The 13,059-nt window shown below is 40.2% G+C and overlaps 2 protein-coding genes across 2 annotated transcripts; one reads left to right on the top strand and one right to left on the bottom strand.

Moving 5' to 3' along the window:
* Window positions 1-1,432: 1,432 nt before the first annotated feature.
* On the bottom strand, window positions 1,433-9,385 carry LOC128448659 (pyroglutamyl-peptidase 1). The gene is made up of 5 exons (XM_053431411.1): window positions 9,204-9,385; window positions 7,166-7,218; window positions 5,670-5,786; window positions 5,039-5,271; window positions 1,433-4,152 (listed from the first exon to the last, which is right to left on the bottom strand). Exons 1-5 carry the CDS (start codon window positions 9,235-9,237, stop codon window positions 3,957-3,959), a joined length of 633 nt encoding a protein of 210 aa, XP_053287386.1. The 5' UTR covers window positions 9,238-9,385; the 3' UTR covers window positions 1,433-3,956.
* An 843-nt stretch (window positions 9,386-10,228) lies between these two features.
* lsm4 (LSM4 homolog, U6 small nuclear RNA and mRNA degradation associated) lies at window positions 10,229-13,059 on the top strand. The gene is made up of 5 exons (XM_053430390.1): window positions 10,229-10,338; window positions 11,125-11,166; window positions 11,294-11,392; window positions 11,676-11,856; window positions 12,193-13,059. Exons 1-5 carry the CDS (start codon window positions 10,336-10,338, stop codon window positions 12,315-12,317), a joined length of 450 nt encoding a protein of 149 aa, XP_053286365.1. The 5' UTR covers window positions 10,229-10,335; the 3' UTR covers window positions 12,318-13,059.

Here is a 13,059-nt window from a genome sequence, read left to right as displayed (position 1 = left end):
TAGTCTTCGAATAGACAGATCATACTATTTCCCCACCGAGCCTCACGTTTTTATGTATTTACTTATTCATGTGCGATCAAAACTGCGGGAGGAGGAGCTGGACGATATTTATGGCAGAAGAACTAAGAATTATAAGAAGTACGGGGAATAATAACATATGCATTGCTGCACACATAATAAGTAATACAAACTTGCAATACCTGTAAATGCAAAGAAGATATAAAAATATTCATGGCATAGAAATAATATATACAGTGTAAAACAGGAGATGTTCAGCGTGAGTAAACAAAGGCCACAATAACACAGGGCCCCCTCCCTAAACCGTAGTTTACTTTCCTAGTTTTCTGAATTTTTGTGATTATGGTTATGTTGTTTGAACCCACATTGCTGATTGACCTCTGAATAAATATGTGTTATTAATTCATTGGTAAAATAATCAAATGCTGTATCTCTGAAGTGTCAACCTAATCAGTGATCACAAACAGGTTGTTCTAAGAGATCATTTCATAACTAATGTCATGTTTTCACCTTCATTCACTGAGCCTCCCCTGACACTGTTGAGAGAGTTGGTGGGGAGGCCACACACAGTGCAAAGCTACATTCTTACCACATAAGTGTGGCGATCCTCTATGATAATGCTCAAGATGCTAATGTTTCTTTATTCAAAATAAATATCCGGTTCACATCACAGACTGCATGGATCAGGGTCTGGAGAGATAACGTGGAATGCCTTTAAGTCGGCATTGTATCTAAGTGCCAGCAGGGGGCGACTCCACTGGTTTCCTGACAAGATCATGGTCTCTAGTTTCAAGTTTTACTCCCAAATAACCTGTAGTTCATTTTGTAGTTAGCTCACGGTCTGATTTAGAATTAAATAGCTATGGTGTGGCTACCGTTCGATGTACATGTATGACTACATATTAAAAATATACAAACTATGCACATGTTCAGAGTACAACATGTCCACAGCACCAAAGTTCAAGCTATGGGAGGACACAATAATAAGATGCATAAATAAATGTGTAAACAAAAACAATATGTCCTTAATTTGATGAACCACTCTCTGCCAAAGCCAAACACATCACAGGTCCCAAAAAAATGATGTATTATTGAAAGAGGATTTTGTTAACAACAAACCATCCATTGTTCTAAAAAAGTGATGTAAACATATCTGTAGAAAAAGCAGTATGTTTACTGCTGTATTCTGAAACAACATGCTTGTTGAGTTTAAAAAAAAACTTGTGCGGAGACTTAAACCATATCTGTGCAGAAATCAGGCCGATTATTTAAGACAGAGCTGTGCTTCTAAGTCATATCTTTGATTGGCACCTTTAATACAACTGTGTGTTTGTACATTTGACAAGACATTGAACCGTTTTTTCATAAAAACCACTGGAGGAAAAATACAAAGTTGAAGTATTGGACACAAACATTATTTATGATCCTTTAATTCTTCACCTCCAAGCTTTTTCTTTTACAAAGCCAGGATGACTTATTGTGCTATGTTAATGTCAGAGGCAGAGGAAACTCCCTAAACACAGGAACTCACAATATTTCACAGAGCCGTTATGTTATACAACAGAGCACGCACAGAGATAAAAAGTATTCTTGAGGTAGCCACACATCTGACTGGACAGAATCAGTAATATATCTTTGAACTGACCCGCTGAGCATTTTTAAGGCCTCATAACACACATAAACAACAGCAAGGCACAGGAAAAGAGTCAGGGTCAGATGTCACCTCGTACGTAAACTCGGGGCTTTCACATTTGAGAGCGGACACATATTTTAGGGGGAGCTCCTCCACAACTCTCTCACACCTCAGCACTTGTAAAGCCACACAGTAAAATACTAGCACCGGCAAACTCATTAAAAAAATTTGCAAAATTTCCAGGAGCTTTAAACCACATCAACGAGACAGGAGGTAAATGCCAAAGGCTGAGATGAGAACTCAAAGTCTGAGATGAGGTTCAATCCTGTTTAGTTCAATGTTTGATGATGCTAGTTTCTCAAAACTAGGTATGGCAGTTTATATATATTTATATATATACACACTACATCTTTGTATTAAACAGGGAGATAGTGTTGGTGATACACTGGGGGGTGAAGCAGCATATACAACGCTCAATGCTACCTTTACTACTGAAACATATAAAACGGACGCTGTGTTTGGTGTTGTGGGACTTACTCAGCGACCGCTCAGCCGTCAGGAAAATGCTCGTGAACACAGTGAACCAGACAAATATTAAAAAGAGAAACTTGACACCTGGAGTGTGTCACCATCACAGACACGATGAAAGAATTTGCTGCAGGTTGAACAAACCAAAGCTCAGGAAAGTAAAGCATAAGTCAACTATAAAGCATACCACACAATCAATGGGAGGGGAGATTAAACATGGGTTGGGTGTGCGTGAATATCTGGAAAGCTACATATTTCGAATTAAAGTGACTGAAAATAAAATAAAACATACAAATTCTTTGAAAAATGCTGTTCAAACTCCAGAATAAGTAAAAAGTGGATAAAGGAAAGTGCTACAGAAATAAATGTCCAGGCCCAATTCTGACTGAAGTGAGAGTCAAACTCCACATCGAATCAAATCTTCAGCTACATGTGATTCAATGCAGGGAGCAACTGAAAGCTTTCACTAGCTTATACCCATGTGGTTTGCACGATTATTGAAAAACGATGAAAAGACAAATCACTGGTTTTAAACATAGTGTAAGATCTGAAATAAATTGGCTCTGATGGGACACAGATACCCTAAATCAAGAGACAAAGATTTTACTACCCAGAAATCCAGTGTTGTGATGTCAGTTCCTTGCCACAATCCAATGTGTGTGCGTGTTTGTAACATTTGAACCCACACCTCACTCAGAAGAATTATTCTGTTAAATGGAAGTTATCGTAATAACTGCAATGGTCAATATTTTCTCAGATAATTTTGCAACTCTAACAGAATTTTGGCAAAACCACAACATGAATCTCCTAAACTGACAGACCTGAGATCTGTAAAATAACATTGCACGGCCTGGGGCCAGATCCCAGGAGAATCTGTTTAGTATTTTCCGGTCAGAATTGGGCCATAAACCTGGGGGAAGATGAGCTGGAACCAACCCGTTCCCTGATTAAAATAACCTTTGTAAAAGAAGGCAAATTTACGACTTCTTATAAAGAAAAAGCACTCAAGAAACAACTCAACATAAAATGTGAATGGCACAGTTAGGATATAGAGCAGCTGGAAAAGTATCTGAAGGGAACTGAAATTAGAATTACAGCTTAATGCTGAACATCTCTGCATAATTTATCATGGTCATTTACCATTTAGAGACATCCAGGTGTAAAGATCTGTCGACTGAAACATGTTGTAAAAGATGGAAACTCAAAATCTAAGGATGAAGAAAATCTAATTGTATAAAGCAGATATAGCAGTTACCCCAAATGTGACTTCTATAACCAATTCAATAACCCTAACCCTATAAGGTTAATAGTAGTCACTTTTGGGGTAAAGGTTGCAATATTTGCCACATTACAAACCAACTGGAACTACTTGAACTGCATGTGAACAAATAGAAGCAGCACTTAGCTGCTGGGTTTTCATCGTGGGCCTACACTAATTCCCATGTTCAAAGTCAAAATGTTTCATATTCCTTGGAAGTGGCAGAAAGGCTTATGTTTCAGTGTGACTAAGGGTTGTCTTCAAACTCCCATTCTATCTTCTCGCCATCAGGAGACATTTGAACGTAACAAATAATCAGGCTTAGCAAAAAAAAAAAAGAAGCAAAAACCTAAAACAAAGAGAAGTAAAGACTGAAAACGTTCTATATGCTGACTTTTTCATTTTGTCCAAATAAAGACAAAGAATTTAAAAAGGAGGACGTTTGGCTACTTGTGGTTAAGTGCAATGTCTCTTGTGTGGCGATTGCTGGAGAGAGGATGGTTGGCATCCGGAGGTCACTTAGTGGAAGTGATGCTGGCAGTGGAGCTTCTCCCCAGCGTGGTCACGAAGCTCCAGAATCTCCTGGACGATGGCCTTCAGTGCACGACCCAGGTCTTCACCACTGTAAGGCTTTCCAAGAGGAGGCACGTGGATGAAAGCAGAGCGGCCGTGACTCAGGTACAAAGACGTGTAGTAGGTGAAGTCACAGAGATATCTGTCAGAGAGGGAAACAGGACGTTAAGGGAATGAAAGGTCTCTCCCTACTTGTATTCATATGATCACCAATTGTGACAAACATATATAAAATCATTATAGCTATATAATCACTGTTTATGGCATCACTGTAAGTGAATAGAAGTTTCTACATACCAACCATAGATGAACCTCATTCTGCAGTGTACAATAAGCCATTTGCTATACAAATAAAGTCTGATTGATTGATTGATAGATGATCAGCGTCACTATATAAGTCAAATCCACATGGTTCAATAAAATACAGCCTGAGTTCTTGTTACGTGTTCCTATTCTGCAAAAAGTGCTGCCATTACACAGTTGCTCCACCAGAGTGCACCATTATCATTTTAAAGGTTATGTATTAAAGATTCTAAACATTATTAAAGCTGCCAAATACTATTTACCAAACAGTGGAAAAATGGCATCCAGCGCAAAGAATGAAGTGATCATCACAGCATCTCTGTTTGTGTTTTATTTACCCATGTGGGTGCATTGGAACATGTCCGTGTGCATGTGAGTCCCTCAGAAAAATCTGACCCTCAAAACAGCTATAAAGTGAGTTGTGTGGTGATGTAAACATGACACCAATGGGGACACACAAAAAATCATGTTAAATGTCTTGCAAAAAACCTTACAAGTCTCTGCATTGTATACCCCATGATCAAACCCAGGTTTACTCAAGACGCTGTTACCCAAGCTTTTACCTAAGCTGTCTCTCATCCTGTCAAACTGAATGCACTTGTATGGCTGAATCATGTGTTTAACAGAGTGATGCTGACCACATGAATCAGCCTCTATCCCTGCATGAGGTCCAGAGGTGACAGGCGAAAACAATTGGCTGATTCTAAGTGGAGAAATGGAATTACCTCCCAGCGTCTTTGGAGACAGTCACAGCTACTCCGAGCCCCGAGGCGGTCACTCTCTTACAGACTGATTCCATGTCAATAACTGAGTCGATGCAGTCTGGGCCTCCCACAATGCAGCACTGTGAGTCAGGACAGAAGCTGCTGTTGTCCAGACCCTTATAGCCACTATTTCGGCCACACTTCTCCAGGGTGACAGTGGTGGCCATTCCGGAGACTCCAACATGAACAACCAACTGGCAAAGAATCCAATAAAATTCACAACGTCAGAATTACCGAAATAATGTCCCATAATACAAATTATTTACAGTAAATAAACCAGAGATGTTCGTGGGTCCCCAAAAAAATGTCTGTGGCAATTTCAACTGAACCAGAAATAGTCAAATTTATTCAACACAAAAAGTATCTGAACACAAGGTGAGACCCAAGTACAATCCTTGTAAATGTTAACGCCCATGTAGATAATGCTACACTCAAGCCAGTAATTAGTTGCATAATTTGATAATTGTATATAATAAAATTTTGTTCAGCATTTGTGCCTTGTGTTTCTAATGACCAGATTGTTCTCTGGGCCTGTCAGATCCAATTATCACAAAGAACTACGTGTACAGGTCACACCACGTTCTCCTCTTACCAGCGGATGATACTGCTTCCATAATGAAGGAACCAAACTCTGGACGGTTTGGTACTCTACAGGAACCTCGTACACCTGCAGGTCCACCTCGCTGCCCAGTCCCAGCTTCTTCAGTTCCTGACAGGGTGAAGAAAAAGAATAAAAAAACATTTGTACTTGAATTTATTTTTGGGTTATGTGTCCTCCAAGCGTTCAACGACAACAGCATATTTCTCAACGTTGTTCTCAGGTGTTATTGGAGAGTGCAGCTCTATGTGACATGGAGAACTTCTTACTATGATAGTGGTTGAAAGCTTCAGAAATGACCAATAGGTTGGATGCTAATTTAAAATAGGCTAAAACCAAGGACAACTAAAAAAATGTCAAGTTCAAAGGTTCATCTTTTTTTTCATACAGAGTCTAACATTTAAACATTTAAATCTATATGGTAAACGTTAAGGAACCGAGTAAACTATTTCTACAATTTGTGAAAGATATACATTTTTGTAGATTGGCAAGCAGTCTTTGGTCATTGCCCCATTCGGATGAGCCTGATACAGAAACAAGCTCAAACTAATCAGGTTGAAGATTCAATCGTTCTGTATGAGTGTTATTAGAGTTTTAACAGCTTTGTACTTTATTTCCATCGTGCAAGAAACCTCCACTCAGCTAATTGCCTCATTAATCTGTTCTCTCACTTCCCACTGGCGCCATACTTCCACAAATTAAGTCGATACCTCTGCCTCTTATAGCAGAAAATATACAGTATAAATAAAAAAATGTAAATATCCAACATAATTCAAAAACAAATAAGAACACAAAAACACAAAAACTATTTAGAACTGATAATGGTGATCTATGTGTTTCTGCGAAATTGATAGTATATTTGGAAACTTAAAAAATAAAATAAGCAGAAATAAATTAACTACAATACTCGGCCACTTTCCTAATCAAGCAGGAAATAAAAGATGCAGTCACACATATCATAAGTATGACAAATGTGAAACTGATTCACAGCCAGTCGACCAACACCTCCCCCAATGTCCCTGCAGGACAAATTGCTCTGGACACTGACCCCCACTTTTATTGAAAATGGGCTTTTCTGACCACGTCTGTGACCCCGCCTCAAAGCGGCCTTTTGTTTGCCTTTAATATCCTTATCAAGTCCGTCTAGACACCCTGACAACCACCATCATCCCCCACATGCAGTTTCGCCAGCAGGACACAGGGAACCTCTGGGACACTCTGCGGCACATGTGTGAAGCCGGCAACTATCAGAGCATCATAAAACTGTCAAACAAACAGGAACACATCTGGCTAATAACATGACAGACACAATGAGCTTTTATATTTTTATCATAACACAATTTTGGAGAAGATTTGATTTCCTCAGTGTAATGAATAATGTGAATTACAAACAAAATCAACAGCAAATTCAAAAGTTAATATATATTCATCTAAGGGCTTAATCATATCATTTAGGTGAAGGTTACATTTAACAGAGGGGTGAAACATACCTGCACTGCGACCCAGCTGGCGTTGACCGTGTGCTCTCCAAAAGGCCCGAAACCTACAAAACATGAGAGTTATTTAGTTTCTGAGATGCTTACATGCTTTGCTGGTGATGACACATTTCTCTTACACCATGTTTCTAATTATAAAGCTATGGAATCAGTTTGGTTTTTACAAAAGTAGGAAAATGACCAGTGATTTCAGGGAATATCTCTCTTTCTGAAATATATTTTATTGCAAATGCAAATAGAACTATTCTGAAGAAAAAGCATATGCGAATACAGCAAACCTTCCAACAAGCGATTCAAGCAGATATCTGTCCCAATATGAAATGAGATGATCCGACCTATTCCACTATTATTACCTGAATAAGATCTCTTGTCTTGTTTGGGACTTGTAAAAGTTTTGGTTGTACTACAGGACCAAGTTAAAGCTTTGCTGAATGTAGCAATTGTAATAAAAAGCTGTTTCTTATATTTTAAGTTGTTTTCTAGCAAAACTGCCAATATTGGCAGACTGAGACTCTGCTGCATAAGATTTGCTGTAAAATCAATCACTAAAAATCTCCCCCCTGTACCGCTCGGAGTGACCTGTACAATAAAAGAAATGCAGCAGCAGCCGATATTCACTCAGGCTTGTTTATACAGGGATCTATAACTGATCCCCCTCCACCACATTTCCGAGGGTCAGTGGGTCCCCAGGGGTTGGGTGGAGAGGTGGAGGGGGATCGGTCTGTCTGACAGGCGGCTGAAAAGGAGCAGCGAGAGGGGCCAGCAGCTGCCAGCCGGCCAGCTATTGTGAAGCTGCGGTTCCCAGGCAATCTGCACATCTTCGATCAGCTGGGTCTGCCGGCCTCCGCACCCCTTTGTGTCTGAAAACACCAGGTCACCGTCTCTGTTAACTCTGCTCACATTAACTGATGGGGAGAGTCGTGTTCAGGGCCGGGATGATATGGCCCAAAATTATATCATAAAATATTTATATATCAGTCAGTACTATTTCTTTTAAATACTGTGTTCCAACTCCTGAGTGAAGGGTGTGGTTTAAAACTCTTCTTGAAAACTTGATATAGAGCAAAACACATAGTGTTATTGATGAAGATTATATTGCAATGAATAGTTGATATGGTTTTATTACCCTGCGCAATAGTCGTTTTTAGTAGTTTAGCACATAAGGTGGGAGATGAGTCCCATTACATCAACAACACAAAATGATATTTTCTAAACTCAAACAGCTTTGGTACGATGCTACTGACAAGAACAACGTCCAGATTTGGATATTGAAATGCAAAGTTAAGTTAAATAGGAAACAGGGTAGATGAGTATCCATACAGAAAACATGACATTAAGATATTAATACTGGGACAGAATTATTGGTTGGTTATTGGTGTTATTAACTTGTAACCACATTGTCTGTAAGGAAACCATGTCTGTGAAGAGACATGGTGCTGAGAACAAATAGTGTTTGTGTTACAGAAGATGAAACTAATAACGAAAAGCAGCAAAGGAGTTAAACTCAGACTCTCTTCTTTGTTAGAAAGTTATTAAAGGACTGAATCAGACTACAGCAGGGAACATGAGGCACTGACAGTTGTACATTGCCCCAGGCACATATGAGTTAAATAGGCTGTTAAAGGAAGCTTTGGTATTGATGAGCGAATGCATTCACATTAAAATTACTCATTTGATCTACACAGAAGAAGAATGGACGTTAAGAGAAAACAGACGACGAATTAAAAGCACGTTTTGGGATTCTCCACATATAAGTTCAGCCTCTCTCACTTTGTATTGTTTCATCAGGGGCCTTTTAAACAGACAACAGACAGTAGCACTAGGGATGATGTCAGCTCGCTGGTCAGTAGTTTCTACTGACCAGCGAGACCTGAGGAGCAGTGAGAGAGTCCACACGACGCGCTCCTCAGCAGAAAGCAGCCGGAGCACCAGCAGACTGACGCCATTAACGTTCCTGTCACTCCACAACTTTTCTCAACCGCCGGCAGACGACGACCGACAACAACCGACACGACAAAGAAGAGACACCGACCTGTGACCACCACCGTCCGTTTACTGTTGTCCATCTCCCGGCCTGAGGCTCCGCTGCTCCTCCGTGTCACTGTCTCTCTCTATTTCCAACCACCGACCGAAAAACAGAGCCGACAACAAACACTCACTCACACACAAGTACAACTGACGCCTCTTCTGGCATCACACTGCCGGTGTTTACGCTGCGTGCGACGTGACGTGATGACGTCAGCAGTGTGACGCACGATGACACGCTGGGCTGTAGAAGCCTCCCTCACAGACAGACAGATGGATAGGTACATCGACAGACAGACAGACAGACAGACAGACAGAAAGAACAGACAGAGAGATAGACAGACAGACAGACAGATAGTCGGACAGACAGACAGACAGACAGACAGATAGCGAATAAACAGACAGACAGACAGACAGACAGACAGACAGACAGACAGATAGATAGGTAGATCGCCACACAGACAGACGGACAGACAGACAGAAAGACAGATAGATTGACAGACAGACAGACAGAAAGACAGACAGACAGATAGCGAATAAACAGACAGACAGACAGATAGATAGGTAGATCGACACACAGACAGAGAGACAGACAGACAGACAGACAGACAGACAGACAGATGGATAGGTAGATCGACAGACAGACAGACAGACAGATAGACAGATGGATAGGTTGATCGACAGACAGACCAAAAATAACATTCATTGATGCAGCACATTTGATTTATCAGACGTTAACCAAGACAGATTCAAGGTTTTATATTTGTATTTCGTTTAGGCCCCCATACAGCTGTATAGTCCCAAACAATATATGGAAAACAATTCAGCGATAAAGAAAATAATTAAAAATAACCAAATATATAACAACAGCAAACAAACCATTCATTTGTTTTGTATCTGTTTTCAAAAGATCTGATGTTCAATATTGTTCTTGTGTAAGAAACGACCTCAGTGAAGAGAACCTGCTGATCAGGGGTAGAGGGGATTTGGCGGTACGTGAGTGCATCTGACGCCAGAGGGCAGCATCTTATAATAGCTTGGTTATTTCCCACCGGAAACTCATTGAGACTCGAAGAAGAACAAGAGGAGGTGAAACCGTGTAGGACCAAGACACAAAATCAAAAAGACATTAAATCACAATGGTGAGTATCTAACTCTGGTATCTACACAAAACGTTCGTTGTTGTGTTTTAGAGCTCAGTAATTTCCTCGTGTTACCGAAGCGCCGGCTCATAGTGATGCCCGCCAACGTTGCGCTAAGCTAAGTGAGGTTAGCTACCGAGGCTAACCGAGACACGGTGTGTGTTTGCTGTTTTGTTTTTTTAACACAAAGCCACAGAAAACACCTTCATCGTGCTGAAGTGCAGATCAGAACATTATAACCTCTCACAATTAATACAAACTACATTCATCAGGCATTGCGTTTGATTGCAAATCCCGGAATAAAACATGAGTCAGTGCAAGGAGGATATGAAGTTACATTAGTGGTAACTTTTGTTAATGGGGAGAAAGGTGATTCACATTGAACAGGCAAATCTAAATCTATCAAATTAAATCAAGCAGTTATTCTTTTAAACGATCAAATGTCTGTCATTCATCTCTAGTAGACCGGTTACGTAACATTAAGGATTTACACCTGTAAAAGGCACCAAAAGTGGTTTTTATAGTGTAGTAACTGAGCTCTGTGAATTTATAATAAGAAACTTTCGAAGCCATTTCATTCAGGGCAAAATCCCAGTGGCTCGACAAGTAGTATCCCTATAGTCAGTAATATGCAGGTCGGTCTAGATGGTAAAATATTAGGGATATTTATATAGATTGAATACAGGTTGGCTTGCCTGACAAAATGTTGATTTTAAAGTTCATCTACCAAACACACCATTGTTATCCTAATTCCAATGTTTGACATGTTTTTCTGTCCTTTTGCAGCTTCCCCTCTCTCTGCTGAAGACGGCCCAGAACCACCCCATGGTGAGGAGACACTGAGCTCTTGCTGCTGTGCAAAAACGCTCTGTTGAATTGTAAATGTTTAAAAAAAAAAAAAAAGTTAAAGATGATAAGTAATGTGTATTTTTTTTTGTTTCTCCTCTCTGCTCAGCTGGTGGAGCTGAAAAATGGGGAGACGTATAACGGTCACCTGGTCAGCTGTGACAACTGGATGAACATCAACCTGAGAGAAGTCATCTGCACCTCAAGGGTAAATACATACAAGTATAGTAGCCTGTATTTACGAAAAGTCACTTATGATTATTTAAATATAATGATGGTGGTTTAACTGACAAAATGTCAAATGACCAACACTGGCCTGTTAATCTGCAACATTGTTAAGAAAATAAGTACACATTCAAAACAATACAAGATAGAACAAAGATCTTCTACCGTCTGAAAAGCTTCAAACCGAAACTTGTTAGTAAAACTAAAGCAATACTTGTTTTTAAAAAGTGATACTAGGATTCGCTGACACTTCTAACCTCTGACAGGATGGAGATAAGTTCTGGAGGATGCCTGAGTGCTACATCAGAGGAAGCACCATCAAGTATCTGCGAATCCCAGACGAGATCATCGACATGGTGAAGGAGGAGGTGGTGTCCAAGGGCCGCGGACGTGGAGGTGCCCAGCAGAACAAACAGCAGGGCAAAGGAAGGGGAGGAGCTGGCCGAGGTGAGTGGTAATGCTTCCTGCAATTCAGACTTCTGCAGGGCCATTTGTTTGTGCCTGCTGTCACAACATCAACATTGATATTGGAAAATAGTTTATGTTAATTTTGTTCAGGTGTTAAAATATAAAAACAATTTTTTGGGGGTCCAGCAATTTCCTGATAAGTCAACATGCAGCCCTATGTGTTCTAAGTGAACCTGTCTTGCCTTCTGCAACTTCATCTTTTTTAATAACCTGGCAAACTGGAAGTGATAAAGTTTTGTGGAAGTGGAAAACAACATTTGTCACATAATGAACAGGCTCTTGTTAACCTTCTGCTCCCCTCGTGTCTCTGTGTAGGTCTGTTTGGTGGTCGTGGCAGAGGATTGAGCGGCCCCGGTCGTGGCCAGCAGCAGCAGATACAGCTACCGCAGCAGCAGGATAAGAAACCAGGCAAACCACAGGGAATGAAGAACCAGCACTGACAGACAACGTGGCCCCATCAACAGCGCATCCTCTTATTCAGTCATTACTCCTTCTACGCGCCTCTGGTGTTTTCTACAGCTGAGATGTTTGTCAGGACTGACTGCTGCAGAAATCATGCTGGGAGAAGTTGAGAGAAACTGTGCATTTGCACTGAATTTTTGTTTTTAGCATCTTTAAGTTGGTATGACATTTTTTTATGACAATATACCGGTGTATCAGTCAGAGCTAAAAGGCTTCTTTACTGTTCTTTTGAAATCAGCTTGTATCACGAATCACATTTAGATATTCAAAAAGTACTTGTTCATCAGGTGGTACACTGGAACAAGGTTTATGTTTAAATACTTTTTGCTTGTCAACTTGTCTCCTCGGCTGTGGTTTTGATTGGTGAAGAAACTGCCCTGCCCCAACTTCTGTTGCATGATTTTTTCCTCTGTTAACTTGCTCTTTATTTCTGTGTTTTGTGACGTAATGTTGTTTGCAACATTTTTGTTTGGCGGCCGACCACAGCAGGTGAAGAGTAGACGAGCAGTCGCAGGAGTCGTCCCTTGAAATTAACACTTCTGTTTAAGCATTTAAGAGGCAACATGTGTTGATTCAAAAAAAAAAAGGTTTCTCATGTTCTTAAGTCTGATGTGGATGAGTCCAACATGTGTCAAGTTGGTTGGATATCATTTTATTTTTGTATCAAAAGACAATGTTGTAAGTTATTTACATGAGAATAAAACAACTTTTGTTAAAGCG

This window comes from Pleuronectes platessa, chromosome 9, assembly GCF_947347685.1.
Source record: "Pleuronectes platessa chromosome 9, fPlePla1.1, whole genome shotgun sequence".
Taxonomy (NCBI): domain Eukaryota; kingdom Metazoa; phylum Chordata; class Actinopteri; order Pleuronectiformes; family Pleuronectidae; genus Pleuronectes; species Pleuronectes platessa.
The sequence above is the reverse complement of the archived record's forward strand: the minus strand, read 5'-3'. Positions and strand labels throughout refer to the sequence as shown.